The sequence below is a fragment of the Sturnus vulgaris genome, chromosome 1 (assembly GCF_052056855.1).
Source record: "Sturnus vulgaris isolate bStuVul1 chromosome 1, bStuVul1.hap1, whole genome shotgun sequence".
NCBI lineage: Eukaryota > Metazoa > Chordata > Aves > Passeriformes > Sturnidae > Sturnus > Sturnus vulgaris.
Window position 1 is genome coordinate 124,175,169 of NC_142243.1, and position 21,677 is coordinate 124,196,845.

A 21,677-nucleotide genomic window follows, 5' to 3' on the forward strand; every position below is an offset into this window, starting at 1 on the left:
ATTATATATCCTGATGATTAAATGATACAGCTATTTTCTAAGCATTTCTGTATCGAAACTTTGCAAATAATCGTCAAACCATCTAACAACACATAAAACCAGACAAATATTAAATATCAGATCATCTCTGTACGTTTTAAAAGAATGAACACTTACTTCTAAATCATTAAAGAATAGATGTGTGTCCGCCAAATTGAAAATCATCTCTTCCATTCGGAGTCCAAGGGACACAGAAGTGGGAGGATCCTTAAAGAAGAAATTAAGCAAGTACACCATCAATACTGTGCCTAACATACATACCCAAATGCAGACTGAGGAACAGATTTTCATAACTTACTACTTGTATTAAATGCAACATCTGCTTTGTCAGTTCCAGTTCTATAACTGTCTCACCCTGTAGTACAACACTCCCCAGTAAGGCTCAAAAATATGACTTTAACTCAGCTGACTCCCTGATTTTGCAGTGGGACTTCTGTGGTCACCCTCATGCATCCCCAGCACTGGCTCCTTGCTTCTGTGCAGAAAGGGCAAATCCATTTAACCTAAAATCTCTCCAGATTCTACAACTGTTCACAAGTTTTATGATCAACCAGGGATATGATAATACTGTTGTTACTGAAAATAAACTCTTGTTGGTCACAAATGACAGGATTCAGTCCTAGGAATACCTAGTAACATTAAAGCAAATAAGTATTTATGTTTTATTTGTAAATGGCAATTATATTTAAAACCACTCCTTGATTGTCCACAAAACCAAGCTTTAATTATGTTTCCAGTCTGGCCCACCCGTACAGAGTGAACAAAACTATTGTTTGTTATTAATACATAACACACTTTAACTTCTCTACAGAAATTACCGTAACAATTTATTCCTTGCTGAGCTAATAAACTCAAAAAGCATGTTCAGCATTGTGGTTACCAAATGCATTACAGATGTTTGTCTTGTTTTGGTTTTTTGGTGTTTTATATATATTCAATCTGAAAAATGGAAAAGAGAGCCTAATACATACATCTGATATAGAGTTTCTCATTTATAATGCCAAGTCTATCCAAGTGCACAGGAGCACGAGTTTGAAAGAACATGTTATATTATCCCACAACAGCCTCTATTAATAATGTTAGTTTGTTAGGAATTATATTTTAAACAGAACTGAAGAAGTGACAACCCATATTTTACTTAAAATAAGCTAATATTCTAAACTTGATGACAAGTCACAGTCAAAAAGCAAGAGATGCAGTCCTCAGTTTCTTTTTCCACCTCTCAATCAAATTAATAGGTGCTTCAACATGATCTCTGAACTTTGAAACATTTTTCTGTAACTACTGGTTAAAGAGGCAAAATGTGTCAGTAGTAAAGAGCTGGAAAAGAATGGTGATTTGGCAGCCTGTTTGCCTTCTGGAAATGCCAAAACCCAAGAACTGCTATCCAGAGAAATAATTTTCAAAATTTCAAAGCAAAACTACATTAGGCAGACAAAACATCTATTCTTGAACTCACATCCATTAGGAGTAAGTTTTTCTTAAATATAAAAAAGAAATAGCCCTTAAAAACGTGGAAAAAAATTGCATCATGCTATTTTGATGAACTTTGACCTTAAAAACAAGTCTTCTATTTAAACTGGCACAGCCAAAAAAAAATAAACAAAAAAAACCAACCAAAAACCGAAGAAAATAATAAAGAATATTTGGCTTCTTAATTCAAATGGAAAGACTTTAAAATATGAACAAAAGTATTCTGTCTCTCTGTTTTAATATTGCTCTATTTGTAGACCTACGCCTTCCTCTGCTTTGGTTTTATAGGCATGTGAGGTGGAAAGCAGGTGGTATTTTCTCCCTAGCTACGCCTGAGGCTTCTTCTCCCTTTGCCATTGCTGCTTATCTTTGTGCCCAGTTAGCACCTCATCATCCTACACAGTTCATCGGGCTTTCTTCTTTTTAAACAGACAAGGATTTCTGTTCTGCCTGAGCAGTAACAGAAGACACCTCACAGGAGCCTCTGCTCTAGCTATTAAAGGAATTAGATGGGTTAAAGGTCTAAGATGCAAATGAAGATCACTAGCTACATCTTAATTATCAACTACTAAGGCAACAAGGTGGAAATAATTCCCTTCTGACTTCCACCCCTAAATAGGAACATCATTTTGAAAAGCAGAGTAAATGGGCAACAGAGCATGATATTGTTATGAACCCATTTGACTAATTTTAAATGAATGGCTGCAAATATATATTTTACGTTTCAGTGTACACGACTTGCTTTTTTTTATTATTGAACATTTTAATCACATTTCTGAGTCTGTAGAAAGAGGTTTTTGTAAAGCTTTTTAAACATTTTGCTCCAACGTATTTTTACATGGCAGAAATAAAACAGAATGGTTTTCTCCAAAGTAATAATAAAATAATGTCATTTATGAGGTTAATTTAATTAGGCAGAAAAAAAATAAGAAACTCATTGGCACCTACTGAAAGTGTCAGATTAAATAACACAAAAGCTAAAAGAAGAAACAAAATGGATTGCTTTTCAAAGAAAGCTTAATTCCTAGATTAAATACAATCTTTTTGTATAGGAAGTTCCATTTAACACAAAAACTATGTTAAACTGTGGCTCTCAGTAGCTACATATTTAACAGAAGCAAAAACCTTATCTACATTAGTGTTTTAAATGTCTGTGTAGTCACAAACTTGCAACTGCTCTAATGAAAAGCACAAGAACCTTGGTTTAAAGCATCATAGTACATCAAACTCTGCCATCAGACGTTGCAGTGGGGGCTGTAAACTTTAAAAAAAGACAAGGCTAGAACAAGGTTTTACAAAAATAATCCCGTACCCAACCTTCTTTTGCAATTTTAAGCCACTAATTTCTAACTAATTACTGTGAGGTGTCACACAATGAGTAGGAAAGCTAACAATCTCTTCTTGCTGCCTGGGATTTGCAGGTTCAGTCAGTGTCTTTTCAGGTATGGTCAAAATCAGGTACAAATCTCTGAGGGAGGTACAGTTTAACTAAAGAAAAGAAATACCAATGTCAACCTGCTTAAGTAGGCCTTTTGTTTTCAATACTGGCATTGGAGCCAAAACACTGCCTGTATGTCATTTCTAAATTCTACCTACTCGATTTCTTTGTTTTGTGGAGAAACAAGAAGCTGAAAAACAGGAAAGTTCACTTTGGGTACAAGGCTTATTTTCCACTTAAGTCTACAGGTCACAAATGAAGGGTTAAGTGAAACCAGGCTTTGTTTTCCTCTATCTCTAAAGTATATTAAACCACAATAAAATAGCTTATAATTTAAAGGAAAATTCCTTTAAAACCTCTGTGTATAACTGCTTTCTCTGAGGATGGAAATGTATATAAAGACCATAGTATTCTGTGCCAATTCTGAGATGTATTTTCACCTGCTCCAAGATCCTAAAGGGCTCCAACTTTTTCCAAATTCCAAAACTTAATCAGCCCTAATGTCAATTAAACTAACTGGCAACTTTATATTTGATCAATACATCTCTCTCTGTACATAGCTAAAAAAAATACAAAAGCAAGTGGAAATGTTTTGTTTTCTTTGTCTAATCTTCTGGAAGGGCATATTCTTAGAAATTCATACATTTCCATTAAATTCACTAAATTCAAATAATAATCTTTAAATAAAAATGTAGTGCTCCATGGAGTAATTTTTGCCATGACCGTGCGAACTGAAAAATAAAGGTGTTATTTTGTTACAACAAAACTGAAGGAAAAAAGCAGGAAGAAAATAGAGCACAACAGCAGCTAAAGGAGAGCAGGTGGTAAAAACAGATGAAAAAGTAAGAAGATACAGAAAAGGGTGGCACAAGGAAGAAGTTAGGAGGAATGAGGTAGAGAATAAGGCAAAGAAAATCAATCCCTTCAGCAGCAAGGCTGCACATCATTCATAGTCATTCACCATGAAACTTGCTCAGGCATTATGAAAAGAGCTGAATGCCAAGTTGCCAAATCCTCTATTATTTAATTAGGACATTTCTGTTTGTTTGAAGATCCAGCTTTTGTATTTTAATGATTATGTGATCATCCTAGATTTATTTTTTTAAAAGGGCATTTCTAGGCCTGACCATAGTGCAGATTTATGAGACGTTAGATTGCTCATAAACAAGAATACAGGTGAAAAGAACAATATTTCCCTTCAACTTTCTTTTTTTTTCAGATTAATATATGGTCTGATTTTTAAGGCCAGTAATCACAGGCAAACACTATTTTAAAAATATGCACCTTCTGCTGCCACAAATAACCCTAAAATGCTTTGAACATTTGATGCTGTCTTTCTCTAACATCCTTGGAAATCGCTGATGTCTGAAGCTGTCAATAATAACCCAAGAGAAAGTCTGATTTGAATGAAACCTTAAGAAAAAAACAGAATGGCACAGTTTCATGGCATCATCTGAGAGCCAAGCACAGGCATGTTGCTACCCCTCACCAAAAAGATTTGGTATTTATCCAAAGATTAAGCAGTAATGCCATCATTCCTTTCAACATCAACAGCTGGCTGCCATTTAGCAATGCAGGAATATTGTGCCAGATGCCATGCAACCAGAGCCTGCCAGGCAAAAGCTACATCTTATATAAACAGTGCCAAGAGTGATGGAGCTGCAACCAGGAGTCAGCCCCCTCCTTGCAGCACATGTATTTATATCTCTTTGCAACTGAACACCAGCCACTTTCCTCAACTTCAACCAGCCAGCAATAAAGTGTTTATGTTCAGGCCCCAATTAATGAATCCACTTCAGGGAACTAGTAACAAATGGAAAAAAACGGGCTCACATTAGTACTTCTATGGCAATGACTAATTAATTATGCTTTTCCAGCACTACTCTGCTGCCCAAAAGCCAGTGCTGAGATTCTGTTGTCACTGAGCTTTTTTGTGAGCACTGGGATTTGTTCTCCTCATTCTGAACTAAATTTTCATAGATTTTGGGATACCACACAATAGCTGGTTTTAGTCTGAAAAATAGAAAATAACTTTTGGTAAATATTTAATACTCTTCTATAATGCCTTTGTCCATACATATCCATACAATAATTGTTGAAACATTTAAGTTCCAGTTTCTTTTTACTACCTAAATATAAACTAACAACACCGAGGAAACCAAGGCTGCTGAATTAACTTGCTTTTCTGACATATAATGAAAAAAATCTAATTATATTCCTCAAACAGATACACCACTATTACCGTAAACATTTCTGCAAATAAACCTTACCCGAACAAGGAAGAAAGGTTGCAAAGTAGTACTGCTTTAGATTTGGACAGTGCAAAAAGCTATTGAGAGAAATTCAGAACCTGACCCAGGCACAGACTGAGCTGGAGGTAGCTTTGCCCTTCACTCAGCTGGGTGTAGGGTAAAACCTTTTGGTGCTAAATAGAAGCTTTGCAAGAAGACAGAGGCATTACACGAAACCAGACAAAACTGTGCAGTTGTTCTTTACATGTAGAAATTTTTGAGGTTAACAAAAAATCACTTTCCAGTTATGACTCACATGAAGTAACATAAAAGGCTATAACATATTTTAGCACAAGCTGTTAGCTTTCAAACACAATCCTGAAAAAAAGAAGTCTGATCTCATAAGGACATTCCATTCGTAAACTCTCCTTATTCACCTAAAATCATGTTTCTCTTCTGAGAATTACCAAGGAAATCTGCTGTCTGTAGACATATTCATCAGTTCAGTTATGATTTATAGACTGTGCATAATAGAATATTTGACTCATAAGCAGACTTTCAAAAACATCAGTCAATATTTTGATTAAAAAAACCCAAAAAACCTAAGGTAAAAAATTTTAGACTAATCTGGCCATGTCCAAAAGCATTCTTCCTCTTCCCCTCTTCCCCTCTTCCCCTCTCAATACAGAACACAGCCAATCTGTCATAGCAATCATTCCTGGAAGTTCTTCACTCTCTGAGGGGACCTTTGCAGATTTTATCAAGAGGTTTCAGACAACCTGTATCTACAAACCAAACCTCAAGTGGTCAAAGTACTACTCCCAACACTATTTAAATATGTACTGAATATAAGAGCTGAGTAACTGCAAATAATTGACATATGAAACAGCTTGATATTTTTTGTCTTGTAACGTCAGTACCAGGTTGGCTCTAATCAACTAATCAACAAAATCAACTAATGTTCTAGTATTCCCTGTGTATCAACCATAAATTATCAAATATTACTGAACATTTCCATTAGTTTCTTGACACTTACCCTTCCATATCTGTTAGCATAGGACCCTGTAAGCAAGGAATGGAAAATGATGATTGTCTCATCCAAATCCCAAATGAATACTCTCTGTAAAAAGAGAATCAAATCAATGTGTTCCTTTGTGAAGCTAATACTTGAAATAGAAAGTTAAAATTTGAATCAGTAACCACACAAATGGGAAAATTGTGCTGAAATGGTTGCATATTAAAACCATAGCTTTCCTGCCATTTATTTTCAAAACTAACAAGTTTGTTGTTTTTTCTTTTCTGGGATAGGGTAATACAATCTGTTAGCTTTTTACTACAATTGCTCCTATATAAAATCCTTCTATTAGAATAGAATTATAGTATGGTCAAATATACACAGAAAATGAGACTGTACAATGTAATTTTTGAAGCTTTAAATCTTCGGGTTAGAATTCTGTATTTCTGCAAGTCTTACAAAAGAAAAGTCTTACAAAAATTCATGTAAGTGCCCTTGAAAATTACCTCTAAAACCAACACAAAGCAGATTGCTGCTGAGCATTTAATTTCCCTTATGTTAATTTTAATGCATTTTAGGCATCTGAAGAACAAAAACCATAAACTTGGATGATCTTTGTATAAAACTTATGGCATCATTAAATAATTCTTTTGCCTAGAAACAAAGGAAAATACGAGTTTTAAATTTTTCCTCTGACCACACACAAAATGATAACTCAATGAAAAATAAAGTGTTCAAATACAAGTATTTTAAACCCTTGTGAGATTTTATTTTATAATTTATATTATTTATTTCCTTCTGGAAAGGAAAAGTAATGCAGAGTGGACACTCATAGCTGTGGTCTGTCACTGGAGATGTGCTCTCAACATAAACCATGGGCCACTGGGAGGAATGTTAACATAGCATGAGAGAACAAACCCCACTATTGTCCTAGAAGTGTCTCCTGTCTAAATGAAAACCTTTCTTTGCCTTGGGAAAAGCTTGCTCCTTTTTTTTTTCTTTTCTTTATTTTTTTTTCACTTTTGGTTTGTTTTTGTTTGTTTGTTTGTTTGCTTTGTTTAACCAAAAGGAGGAAGAAACACCCCGTATTTTTCCAAGGAATCAGGAGCTCTTCCCGAAGAAGGTTCTTTAGAAGAAAAATCGTATTTTCTATGAAAATACTGTTAGGAAAAAGGGAGCTTCAATGCCACTTTATTTTTGATGAGTAAACAACACTTCTTTGTGGAAAATAATGATAAAATTAAAGTTCTGTAACAGGCCAAACACATTTAATATAGAGTACCTCCAGATCAGAATCAGGTGGTGGTGAAGGATTATTGTTTCTTCTGCCACGTCCACGTGATTTCCCATCTGAACTACGACGCAATCGATCCGAATCTGAATCTTTGATGGGGGTTGATGGACTGTGGATTGTACTGTATTCTGTTGTAGGAAAGGAAGAAGACTTTTACTCTTCAGTTCAATGTTCAGAATGTTCAACTTACTTGCTTCCACCAAGCCCAGTCCTAACTAAAGTAATTAAATATAAAACTGTAAGTGGTAATATTGATTCATAAATTAATTCAATATAGATCAAGTTATATGTAAAGAAAGAGTAATAAACTATTTCATAAACACCAATAAAAGACTTAATAGAAAAAAAAACTTCATTGCTTCATTCCTTCAATTATTATGTAATTTAAAGAAAAAAATTTAAGGGATACCAGTTTTTCATAAAAAATTAATTTAACTCTAGCTTTTCAAACTTAAATACTTTAAATGCTATAAAATACCTGTCATAGTGCTGGGCAAGAAAAATCCGACCAAGTGTGAAAAAGACCCAGACATATATAAATTGAAAAATTTTCCAAATTGCCTGGTTGGAGATATTTTTAGATTGCTACAGAAGAATAGAATTATTCCTAAATATAGGATAAAGTATTTATTTTCCTATGGTAATTTAAATTAATAAGCATTAAATATGTATCAACTATGAAGATGATATTTCTAGTATTTTTCAAAGGCTTACTCAACACTGAACATTTCCAGTGAGTACCTTCAAGACAGGATACAAATATTTACAAGTAGTATTGTGTTCTAATTATTATGCTTCAGCAACACTTATTTATAAGAACATTTACTGTTATTGAACAGGTGAAGAAAGAATGATGATTCATCTAGTTAAGAACAACAGTTTTTCTGAAAACATGCTAGTTTGAAGATATTTTGCTACTCTTAACATCCATAGACTCCATCATAGTGAATGCTTGTACATTAACAAAGCAGACATGGAGCATCAATTATCCTTCCCAATAATTTAATTAGCAGTACCACAGTCCTTAGAAATGCAATAACACATTTTTAAATCTCTTTTGAAAACTTCATTTCATAGTCTGAATTTCACAAATACTTTTAATTTGATGGCCACCATGATTCCTTTTGTTTTTCCTAAAAACACTTCTTTAGTGAAGGCACCTGGTATTTTTATGTTTCTCAATTTTACTGCTCAGTTAATATTAACTACTCTTTAGAGTCCAGAAGATAGAAAAATTTTCATTTGAATCTGCCTAGACCATGGCATTCCAGCTTGAACAGACAGGTATACTTCTCACACACAGGATTGTCTCTCCTAGGAAAACATCCTGTGGAGGTCAAAGGTTAGATTAAGGAGGAGACTCTGGACATCTGTGTAACACCACATATGCACAATTACTCAAAATAATAACAGTTGCTTGTGCTGAATGAAAGGAAGAGGTCTTGAAATTCTCATCCTCAGCCTTCAAATCTACACTTACTGAGAATTAGCATATCTTACACATTTCACATTATATATTTACCTAAATATTTCAGGCTACATCAAACAAAGCAGAACACGTTAAGATGTAACTCAAGGTTAAGCACAGAATCTTCTGAAAACATCTGACTTGTACTAAAAGAGTGATTCTATATGTGTCAAACAACAAAAATTATCCAGCCACATCTATCTACACATCCCAATAATATACATCTTTTCCTATGACAATGCACACTTCAGAATATGAATTTAAAGTATTTAAAATTTGAATGCTGACTGCTCTTTCACCTATTGCACTTAATCACAAATAAGAAATTGTAACAAATAGTACCAATTTTCTCAGTTAATTTTTCTGCTATACACTACTTTGATTATTAAAATCTTTAATAAAAAGAGAAGAGAAAGAAAATGATGCGCAAAAGCCTTGAAATAAATTATAACCCCATAAAATAAACAGACCAGATTTCTTCAACAGGTATACTGGTCAATGATGTTCTAAATATGTACTCTAAAATTTAGATGTAATGAAAAATTGCATTTCCTATTGACTAATTTAAATTACAGCTGCTTTTGATTTCTGACACTGCTTTTAGTAGTGTGGCTTTAGTTCCCAGTTTTAGAAATTCTTCTCTCAGACATGCTATGCCTAAAAGTTTCAAGTAAAAACTTGCAGGAATAATACTAACAAAAATAGGGAACAGGTAAGAATGCCTAAAAGTTTCAAGTAAAAACTTGCAGGAATAATACTAACAAAAATAGGGAACAGGTAAGATGGAGAGAATGTAAACAAAACTTCAGGACAAATAAACAAGCAAACCTAAATGAGCGAGGACACAGAGCAGAGCGTGGTGGGGGGAGGGAAGAAAGTCTGTCTGTAAGTGGCATCCAGCTCTCCATCTTTGCAAATACCTTTCCCTTATGAATCCTTCATTCAAAATTTCAAACACAGGGCTGCAAGTTTGGGTGGAGGCTCATTTCCATTTCCCCTTCACAGGTAATCTGTCTGGATGCACCAGACTCTCACCTGACAGAAAGACTCCTAACCCTGCCTCAGGACCCCTTCTTGGGACCACTGTACTTCCATCATTCCCAAGGAAGAATTGTCTGTCCTGCTCTTATGATTCTCTCTGGGGAATCTCTGCTGCCCAGACAGCTGTGCCATCAGAACGCACAACTTCAGTATTCATTACAGCAGTAGAAGTTTAATCTGTGAAAGTAGGGGAAAAATTATTCCCTTCATTGTATCTGCATGCATTTGAAGACTGTTCACTGATCCCCTTTGCTGTTAGATTAACCCTCCCATGTCAATCTTCTTTGCCAGGCTCTGATTCTCATTCTCTATGGTCTTATCAAACTGTACAAAATAATGCAAAGCAAAGTCAAGCAAAGCTTGACTTCCTGGATGTTCTGCAGACTACCCTCCCCTGGACACCACTTGGCCAGAAAAAATTTGCATTTTCTACAATATATCCATAAATATTAGATTAGACTCAGCATTTCTAGATCATCTTCTGAGGAAGGAGTGACTTCTCAAAGACCTGGCCAAAGCTTGCACATGACTGAATAACCAACATTGCTAATACCTGCAGCTCCTGAATCTACTCAGGAGGTCAGTGTGCTACAAACAGTGTGACAGACAGCAGTAACCAGTGGGGATAAAACATGGCATTGTGTGCAAGAAACTCATTCCATGTAGGTGAAGGGAAGTGTCTGTGTGCATGGCTGGGTTACCAGCTCACTGCCCACTGATCACTCTCAGGGCCTCATAAGGAAACCCAGTTAAAGAATAGAGTGTCCAGCTGAGCCTGGAGCCTCGACAAGCCCAAGCCCTGACAAATTCTGGAGAAAGAAAAACAACAGCGGCTGAGGGTACTCTGTGTGCCACTGATATCTGGGGTACTGAGAGCAGTCTGCAGGAAAAGGTAGAGCCTGGAAGAAGCTGCCAACATTCCCCATCCCACATTTGTGCAGTTCATCATTCCTGCCTAAATGTATACCTCACACCTGCTCCTATTCAGATCACATCTCCATTTTTTGAGTTCTCATCCCGTCTCCAAAGGCCTCCCAGCCCCTCTCAGCATGGTGTCATCTACATATTTAATAGGCAAACACATTCTGTTCCGTCACCTAAATGATTAATGAAAATGTGGTCTGGTGCTAGGCCCAAGGCAGACACTGAGGAATGCTGCTGCAGCCATCCTTCTATTTTAACAGCGAGCTCTCACTGACTTCTCTCTGGACATGATTCCCTAAACAGTTTTTTATCCTTCTGCTGTAATTCCTGCCAAACTGCTTTAGTCTAGTTTGCTTTAAAATTGTTAAGTGCCAGATTTTAAGATTTAACTGCCAGGGCATCAAAAGACTTGCTGAAGACAATTTACATAGCCACAAACCATGTTATCACTATACCCATTACTCTATAATCACTGGTAAGAGAAGGTCAATTTGTTAAACTCCAGCTGACTTTATGGTAACAGACATACTTTAATACTAGCCAAGTGAAATCACAATTTTTCTAAAGCACTGAATTCAATTTTATCCTGTTCTTGAGCATCACAAACACAAGTAAGTGCAGGAGAAGACCCTGACCTCTACATAATCGTGAGCAGAGAAGGGAGTGAGGATCAGATCCATTGCCTGCTCAACACAAAAGCAAGATTACCAAAGGGAGCTGGCAGCAGCCTGGTTAAACACAAGGAGTTCAGATAAGAGCTACAAGATTTGTACACATTTTGCAAAAAAAACCCCCCATGTCAGGCTCCCAAAATATTACATGGGTTCAAGAGAGCCTGAAGACATCCCTGGAAGTGAAGCATTCAGGGGTGCCACAGCTACACCACATTAGCAAGTTGGATCTGTGGGATCAGGCAAGTGGTGGCAACTACATCAGGCTCCATTGGCTGTTTCTGAAAGGTTATTTCAGTGCAAATGCATTCTGATCCAGCCCCCTGGGCATCCTCAGGAGGGGCTGGAGGAATTAGAAGCTGTTCTACAGAAGAATGTGTTCTAGAAGCACACATTTCAGGTTAGCTTTGACTGGAGGGACTCCACTTGGGTGCCCTAGGATTGCTCTGCTGAGCCAAAGCTTCACATCAAAAAGACCCTACTCAAAATTAAAATGCTAATGCAGGCACACCCTAAACACAGAAACAATAGCTGGTCTGGAAATCCCCTGAGACAAGAATATCTGGAAAAGTGCTTAGGGCAAATTTTACACAAGCCCAGCCAGTCCTTGATGCTCCCAGGGTGCCTGATGATGGCCCCTGGGGCAGGCAGGGTACAGCACAGTGGATCCATCAGTCTGGACCCCCACAGCCATTTCCCTGTGTTGCAACACCTTCACACAATTGCATTAATTATGTAGCAACAGTTATTCTTCTGCATCCATGCACAAACACATAATTTTAGATCTTTCTGCCATAGGTACTCTCTGTACGTTGCTCCAGGCAGACACAAAATGCTATAGCTTATTTCTGCTGCACCCTCTTCTGAACCTTAGATAAGTGTAAAAGACACACTCGATTTCTACAGTCAGTCAGAAAAAAACATTTACACTGAGATTCTATAAATATCTTGTTTTCCAGGTGTGACTGGTACTCCCCTGCTTCTGACCTGGTAGCAAGCCTTGTAGTATACAGTGACATCAAGCCTGACAAAAACATAACTGTGAGGAATGAAATAAGTTTACATTCTGGCTTAACTAAAATACATGAACCATACTGTATCAGACTTTCCTCTATGCTTCAAGGCACCATAAAACTGCAAATTGACATAAGAGTTCATAAGGTTATACTTCCCTTTATACATCACTCAGGGCAGTGTTGATGATTTTGTCACACAGGACAATTTTCCATCATCTCAAAAATAAAAACATCTTGGTTATTTATGAACAGACAGTACAGCTGCAGAGATATCATTTGCAACACCATGTTCTGTAATTCCTTTATGTTTGTTATGAAAATCCCCCCATAGTAATTGCTGAATTTTCTTACTGTTGATTTTGACGTACAGCAGAAGTGTTCAATGACAAATCTGGGGAAAACTGGCTGTGTCAGAAAGCCCAAAATCAAGTGTGTCTCTAGGTAAATCCAGCTGGTGTGTGTGTGGGTAGAGCTTTTGCTGTTGACAAAGGCATTGCAAATTTTGTCAAACTTTTTCCTTACTACACTGAAAGGTTATGCAAAAAAAAGTAAACATACATTATCAAAGTAATCATATCTCATGTCACAATGTAAATTACATGGATGAGGTGAGTCTAGGGTAGTTAGTACAGTCAAATTTCTCTGCAAGAAGCTGTGTACAAAAATTTTCCATTTAGATTGTGCCCAGATTAATGGCTTCCCCTTAAATCTTACACTTCATTTTGACAGCGTTATTTCAACTCCTGTGTACCAGAATAAAAATGCAAGATTCAATTTGAATATGTCAGTCTCACACTATGATTTTCTTACTTTTGAATAATTAAAGTTTCCTTTTGCATAAATAAAACTAAACACAAATTCCATGAGCACTTATACAAACTTCTACTTGCATACAACTGGACCAGGATTAAACAATCCAGCAGAATCACATGTATTTGCAGATTTTTTTTTTTACTTGTCTATAAAAAAATCTGTACTGTATTAGTAGTAAGTAAAAGCACTAAGTAAGTATTGCAAGAAATACAATAATGCCTTCTGGCAGGATCACAGAAGTATATCTCTAGTGCTGTTTTGACAAAATGTTAAAATCTTCACTTGAAAAACAAATCTAACGTTTATATGTTGAGAATTAAGAGCATGCTATTATAAACTCGACAGAAGCTCTCAACAGTCTGTTAAAAATAGTGGCAAAAATGACTATTTATTTCAAAGCCTGGTTGAGGTTTTGATTTAGGATTGCATATTTAAATAAGGTCAAAATATCATATATAACAGTATTTATAAACTATATATGACCACAACATAAAGTGGTCCAGATTTTTTTTTCTCCAGCATTCTTTGTTGAAGAAAAAAAGTTAAACAATCCATAATGGGCCAGTAGTACCTGTATCCTTTTTAGCTATTTCTTCCTTACTCATTAGTTCAGTTTTCAAACAATTTGAAATCATTGTTATTTTTAATCCCACCGAAACCAAAGATAAACATCCCAGGAGAACAACCATTATGAGAAAAACAAAACCAGTACTGCACTTTGCCATTCATTATTGTATCCAATTTAATTTCTGTTTTTACAGAATTTTCTGTGATTTTCCTTCCTTGTGTAAATATATCCTCTAGATTTACTCTTCATTTATATTTATGAAAAAGAACAAACATTAGAATACCAGAAATGTACTGTGAATATAGCTTCGTTTCTTTCCATACAGGTATTAGTGAAAAGCTGTCTATATAAACTATTTGCTTTCTTTCACTTTTCTGTCTCTAGTTTATTGTTATGAAATACAGTAAGAAGAAATTGTAAAAGTTGCTTTTCCTTTTGTAATACTAAATGTGATATAGTACTCAAAGAAAAAGAAGTTTAGTCTTTAAGAGCAAAACAGTGACCATATCTGAGGCTGAGTTTTGTTGGCTGGCACAGCCCTTGTGAGGTTTTTAATCTGCACTGTGCAGTATGTGAGTAATATGAAAAAACTCCCAAACCTTCCAGTAATTTATTAAACACACTTATTACAGAAACCAAGGAAAATGAGATATTGGATCTCAAGAACAATGCAAGTCTCTCTTGTGAGAAACACTGTTTAATAAATTATAAATACATCATCATATGAAATAGAAGGATAAATTCAGCCTTCCTGACTGAATAATAAAAAAAACCCCACAAATCACGAATTTTTTATTACCAGCTGTGATGATGGAGTTGAAATATTTCAAGTAAAAATTATTACAGCTTTAGAAAAGGCAGGGTTTTTCTATATGAACTTCTAGAAATACATGTTATGAATGCTACTCTAAGAATTTTTGAGCATCAAGGTAGGCATAATGGATGGGGGCATAACTCCATCTGTCCAGAGTAAGTTTCAACACTGGCAAACAGCTGGCAACTAGGTAAGAAAGCATAAAAAGGACAGACATCCACACAGTACTAATTCATTCCTAGTCTCCAGTGATCTTGTGCATCAAGGATTTCTTGCCTGTGTAAATCTAATATTTGAGCTTGAAAAAGCTCAAGCTTTGCTTGAGCAAAGTTATGCTTGAACTGGCATAAACTTTTTGCATCCATAACATCCTGCAGCAAAGAGCTACACAGCTTACCTACATGAAACAAAGAAATACTGCTTTGGTTCACTCTGAACATATTTCAGTGAATTTGAATATTGGAAAGGAGAATGAATACTTGCTCATTTATCTACTTCTGTTTTATAATTTTAATTATTATTACTTCTGTTAGATACTACTAGCTTAGACAAAAAACCCAGCAACTTTCTGATTACTTCACTAAGAAAAATACAGGCTTTTGTTCACAAGAAAATAACATTAATTTGTATATCTGATTTATAGACACAAAGACTATAAACCTCTGGGCAATGAATGGTTTTGTTCTGACTGTGGTACAAGAAAGTTTCAAATCCTGAAAGCAAAGAGAAAGAAGCAACACTGAGAGTGAAAAATTTCAGGTTTTTCTGCAAGAATCCTTGCATGTTCTGGATTGCATGGCAAAAACTTTCAAATTTAACTAGTTACCGAGGGGAACCATAAAAGGATTATTTTACATTTGGACAAGGAATTAAACATATTTCAAGTGAAATTATCTGAGATTTCTGAGTCTGCAAAACTGTACTAAAAATGTCACAAGAGCACATAATTACTTTCTCCTTTTCACATTTTTCTTACCAGACTCTTCTGTTTCATTTATTGGCCCAAATTCATAGAAACCACCTATGTCTGTCAAGTTATTCTGGTGCCTCTGTAAAGTCTGAAGGCTGCTCTGTGCTTGTCCTGGCATAGTTCATAACCACATGGATTACATGTTTTTTTTTTTAATTTAGAAGATGTTTAAGGATAGACAGCTGCAATTCAGCAGCTGGAGCCCATCCTACTAAATGTGATGGCTCTGCACTGCTCCCCACCATCCCTCATATGAAGCATTCCAGTTGTGGTAAAGAATCAGCAGCCTAACTTGAGCAAATGTGGCAAAACAGCCTACAGAAATTTTACTAATTGTAATAAAAATTTGTTTAATTTGCTCTTTTGTTGTATTTTTTGACCCAACTATTAATTTCCTTCTCTTGAATATGCCTTCCACTTGTCCCCACTCCACCAGCATTCCCTTCCTACATGTTGATCCCTCTTTTCTTTGAGCCCAGTCTTGCTTTGTCTTCCAAGCAGACTGTGTATGAGCTCAACTGAGGGTTAGCAATAAACCTCAACAAGAAAAAAGTACAACCGTTTACACTGTCCAAGGAGAAATGGAAAGCACAGCACTGGATTCACCGACAGGTTCTTCCTTCCCTTCTACCAGCATTGAAGGTTTGAGAGGCAGCAAAAGATTCTTGCCTGATTTCTCCTGGTATGTCAGGCACTTTAGACTGCTCTCATACCACTTTGGTAGGAAAGGCTTTGGCATCAGGACTAAGACTGGTGTTAAACTGAACTCTAATTAGAAGTGCTCATCTCTCTCAGTCAATACAGAAGGAGCCTAAATGGGCTTGATCCTAACTTAACTGCATAAAGAAAAACTACATAAAGGAAAATGGAGAAATTTGGCCCTATACCTTCTGCTGATTGCAACCAATTGATGGAGATGACTTTTATCAGCTCCTTCTAATAGAGTGGTCCACAGCAGGTACTTTCCTAAATGTGCCTCTGTCCCTGGTAAAGGCAGCCAGTCCATGATAACCCCATAGCTACATTAAAAATTGTTTTTTGCAAAGTGCTGGAAGGAATATTTTCAGAACCGTTAAATCAGTAACGTTAATGTCTTGGGAAAAGACATGGCAGTCCTATCAATGCCATTTCTGAGCAAGGGATAAGCAAGCAGTGGTAGGGCAACCTTGGATGTACAGCTTTCAATACATGAAACAACAATTCAGAAGAAGGATTAGGTGCAGAACTCACCCACAAAGTAGCCCACCAAATTATTTCAAATTTTTTAGGCAAAACTGTCATAACAAGGATATAGAAGATGTGAGGGAGAAAAGCAAGACTTCTTAAAATGGAACTGAGAAAAGCTCTGTTCAGGCTTATAGAGAACAGAAAAATATTTGAATAGGAGGACAGTCTTTAAGACAATAAATTTGAGCTTGGGAAAAATATACCTCTTCATATGCACATTTACTTTAGCTTTTAGGAAGCAAATGCTATAGTAAAGATCAATGACTTTAGAAAAATATGTGCAAAGATTTTGCAAAAGATCAAGACACAGATGATACAATGATTTAGTTTTAGTATCTTGATCACCTCAGGGTCTTGGGCTAAGAGGAACTTTACTGCTTCCAACTTAAACAAAATGCAAACAAAACCACAAGAAAACAACAAAAAAATTAAAAGTGAAAAGCAGGATAATTATGCAGACATCAATATGCATTCATATCTAAATGCCACAGACCCCAATAAGCACTCATATATTTAGAAAGATTCCTTTCTCAGATGCAGTGCACACACGTGACCTCGTATATATAAATGCATACACCAGCTGTATTTTCTTCTCTACTTGCAGCAAATGTCTCAAGAGACAACACTGCATAACATTTTCTAAGGTGCACACTCATGCAGAAAAGCATCAGAGGCCAAGCAAATGATAGTAAAATTTATCATTGCACATGGAAGATAAGCCCCATCAAACACTTCAAGAGAACTAAAACCAACTTCATCTCAAAGAAGTCTGAAACAAAACCACCTGATACCACTGCCAAATCATAACTGCTTCTTCCTGCATTACTGAGAAACACATCTGCAACCTTGGAGTTTCTCTCTGAGACTTCATACTTCTGCCATCTACTAACGACTGACATGCTTGATCTGTTAAAAAATGGATTTTTAACTTTTCTTTAATAACGAGAAAAGTATTTTTCACCCCTTATTTCCAAAACCAGCTAGAGCAGTTTGGCATATATGTTCAAAAAGTATCTCAACTAGTAAAAGACTGCCAAATTCCACCAAGAAAGGTAAAATGACTGGGAAAAAGAATAAGCCACTGAAAATCTTTTCTTAAAATGGAAACACTTGTGCAATTTCAACTCTCCATTGCAAGCATTATTATGTCCTCTGAAATAAAGAGCTCAAAAGTTCTCTTTCAAGCAGACAGTTGAGCTATGGTTTGAAGGCCTCTTGATTTCAGTCTTATTTAAGAAAAATCTTTATCTTAATGAATACAGAGTTTAAAAGCACCAAGTTCTTGTTTACTGTAAAGACTTACCAATTTTTAACACAAACATTTTACAAATAAATACAAACAACTTGTATGCCAGATAAGCTTTAAAACTTTTGCTGATCTTCTTTTTTCTTTAGTCTATTTTCTGTTAAAATCTGTCCAAGATATGCCACAGGCTCGGGATTAAGAAATAATTAAAAAAAAATCAACAACTATCCCCCCCCCCCCCAAAAAAAAAAAATCCAATTCAATCCCCTTTCAACTTACAAAAACGTGCCTCATAGGGACCATAAAATCCATGTAATTACCTGCTGCAGGATCTGTAACTGCTTGACTGGTGATGCCAGATGGTGGTTCTTGAAGCTGGTATGTTGCATTTGTGGAGGGTGTCGTAGGGCTGGTGTTGCTGTTTGTCATGTAATGTGAAGGATATGGTGAGCTATTGTAATACTGTGCATATTGGCCCTGGCCAAAACTGGGATAAGAGGGATATTCCTGCAAGACAAAAAACCAACTGAATAGTCCATCAAACTTTTGCTACTTTTTAGTATAAATTCCAAAATATAACTACAAACACATGTCAGACTTTGAGCACGTATGCTTCCCAGACTGGATACTGTAGGACCTAAAACTGTGAGGCAGTAAAACAAAATCTAAATTACATATAATTTAGTATGTCTTCTCATACAAGTAGTTTATTAGACACACTGCTGAAGATGTGTGAATAAGAACATCAAACTCAGACAATTAGTTTTAGTACCAGAAGATGACAGATTGAAGAAAAACATTTATAAACTTTAGTTTAACTTGAAAGGATGACAATTTCTTTCAACAAGCTATTTAAGGGCTACATTTTTTCAGTGGATGAGAATTCTAAGTTTGCCAAAGTTTGCTGAACTCCTATTTACAAATTTACCTGCTGTGAACTATTAAATCCAGTAGAATTTGTGAGTGAATTATTTCCTGCATATATTCCTGATGATGTTGTAAAACTGCTGCCTGAAATGAAATAAAAAATTATGTGAATTACTAAAACAAAGTATTGGAAAATAACTTCCATCACATGATTATATCATAACATTATGGCATATTTGTAATATTTTCCACATGTTGACCAATTCAGCTCTATAACATGTTAATACATAGAGAGTGATAATTCATAGTTCTTACACTCTGTGTTTCATTATTGTAATTAAAAAAAAACAAAACAAAAAAAACCTTGAAATTTCAACTGGAATTTTGTACCCACCTCATCTCTGACTGAAAATTAAGCTATTGCACCCTTCTGAATAAAACCCAGCACTCCAGCACTGTGGAATGCACTTCTTTGCCTCGTTGTTGTTGTTGCTGTTGAACAATAAGGGCAAGCTTTGGCCAGAGACACATCACCTCCCCTCATGAAAGCCTGGTGGCTCTGTTCCTCCTCCCACCCTTGAGAACTGTGTCCTCTCCCCTCCCCGAGCCTCAGCCCCCCACAGGAGCAGCAAAAGCTGTGACTCCCTGCTCCAAACAGCTCAGTCCCACTGCAAAGCCATTAGGACTCACTAATCGATCAGAGACAGCCTTGGGCAGCAAACCTTTCCTCTTTTGACACAGTGTACCAGGCATGACACAAGAGAAAAAAAGTACCTCTCTGAGAAGGGAGACCCAAGATGGAATTTAGCCTAGAGACTGAATTACTGCCTCCATCTCCCTCGTCCAGCTTTCATGAGCCACCAAAAATAGACAGATGGGGCTCTCGTTTAATACCCAACCTGAGAAGCTGTTCCACTAAAAGGGCAGCAACCCCCTTTCAGCTGTCTTGCCCTTGCTGGTTGTAACCCAGGAGTGACACAGCCACCAGCTGAGACATATGGATGCACAGGGTGAAGCTACATAAGCCACCACAAAGTCTGTAATGAGGCAACCTATTGAACCCATCCAGCAGGAGAGCACCAGTCGGCACAGGTTATTAAAGTGTGCAGGTTGTTTACAGCCTCCCTCACCACCAAAATCTGCCTCAGTGCAAAGACATACAGAGACCTTGGGAGCAAAACTTGCAGGTGAGCAAAGGAGACAAGGAGGGATGAAAATCAACAGGGAGCCAGGCACACAGATGCACCAATCCTCTGATGTACCCGACACAACGCAATTAACAACCAAACCCAAAATGAGGTTGCTCACTGGGAGAAACAACATTTCTTGCAACTCCAAAGAGGACAGAATGCAGGCAGAGGTCGGCACTTACTACAACCCCTGAAGGACATTTGTGAGCTATTTACTTTTCTTAAACAGAAAAACACCTAACCAATAGGTATCGTAGCTATGAGAAGTCAGAAGGAAAAATATTTAAATGTTTTGACTATAAAAATTACTAAAAGCACATACAAGTTAAGCCTCAGAGTAGTAGATGAGAAGTCCAACAGCAGTGGGAGTAAAGAATGAAGCTTAAACTTAATGTATGAAATGACTGTAAACATTTCTCTTCTATCTTCTACTAGAACAAAATCTCTGATTCTTGATAGATGCTACTAATCCTGTGAAGTAAAATCAGATTACTTCAGCAGAAGAGTTGACATCCAAGTTTAGCAGATAGTACAGATAAACAGTACTAATGAGAAAAACATGTTGTTTTAAATTTAATTTAAAATTGGAAAACAGATGTTATTTTTTTTATTGTAATAAACACAAAAGCCAAAATAGAGCTGAAAAATATTTTAAATTGCAAAACTTTGAAATGATATTTTATTTCTAATAGTGCTCTGGCTGGAAGAATGTAAGTCACTGTCTCATTTCTGTACGGTTTTTTGAATGATGCAGTAATACATTCAGACCCAGGTTTTAAAGGTGCACAGATTGAGCCAGTCTAAAAAGATATAAAAGGCCTCTCATAGTTATAAGTAGAAAAAATTCCAGACTATGTTTGAGGAATACATTATCTTTCCTCAGAAAGTTTGGAAAATAATTTGCAAGAGCAAATGAGAAAAGTAATTACATGCCAGTCAACATCTCTCCCTCTCAGACAAAGACACACACACACTAACATGCAGATCTCTCTTTCATCTCCTGGTCAGCACTGGCTTCTATGGAGGAGGGGTAAGGGTCTCCTAGACCGTAACAAACATGAAGCAGGTTTCTCAGAAACAGCGCTGTGGGCCACCCAGAACTACAGGCCTGAAGTTGTTTTTAAAATACTCATGATTTTGCAAATTGTTTTTCAAATATTCAGCCATAACATGGCATTGAGCCGCTATCCTGCCTTAGCTTAACAAACACAAAAATAAGAATGACTACAAAACATGCGAGATTTACCGACCTAAGCTGGCTGGCTACATAGCTTTAAAATGTGATAAAAGCTGTAAATTGCAGGTCAAAGGTCTATTTTGCAAAGAGCTCTGACCCACATTAAAGCTGGGAATCCCAGTCAGCATCGGAAGG

At 36.4% G+C, this 21,677-nt stretch overlaps 1 protein-coding gene across 8 annotated transcripts in view; it reads right to left on the reverse strand.

Annotated features, from left to right (window-relative positions):
* Positions 1-21,677, reverse strand: part of EYA1 (EYA transcriptional coactivator and phosphatase 1) — a 144,782-nt gene that overhangs the window by 36,790 nt on the left and 86,315 nt on the right. For all 8 annotated transcript variants that reach the window (XM_088176175.1, XM_088176159.1, XM_088176166.1 and 5 more), the window contains 5 exons: positions 19,177-19,259; positions 18,569-18,755; positions 7,479-7,618; positions 6,218-6,301; positions 157-246 (listed from right to left, as the gene is read on the reverse strand). In XM_088176175.1, the coding sequence (XP_088032301.1) occupies positions 157-246; positions 6,218-6,301; positions 7,479-7,618; positions 18,569-18,755; positions 19,177-19,259 (584 nt within the window). The remainder of the gene's footprint in view (positions 1-156; positions 247-6,217; positions 6,302-7,478; positions 7,619-18,568; positions 18,756-19,176; positions 19,260-21,677) is intronic.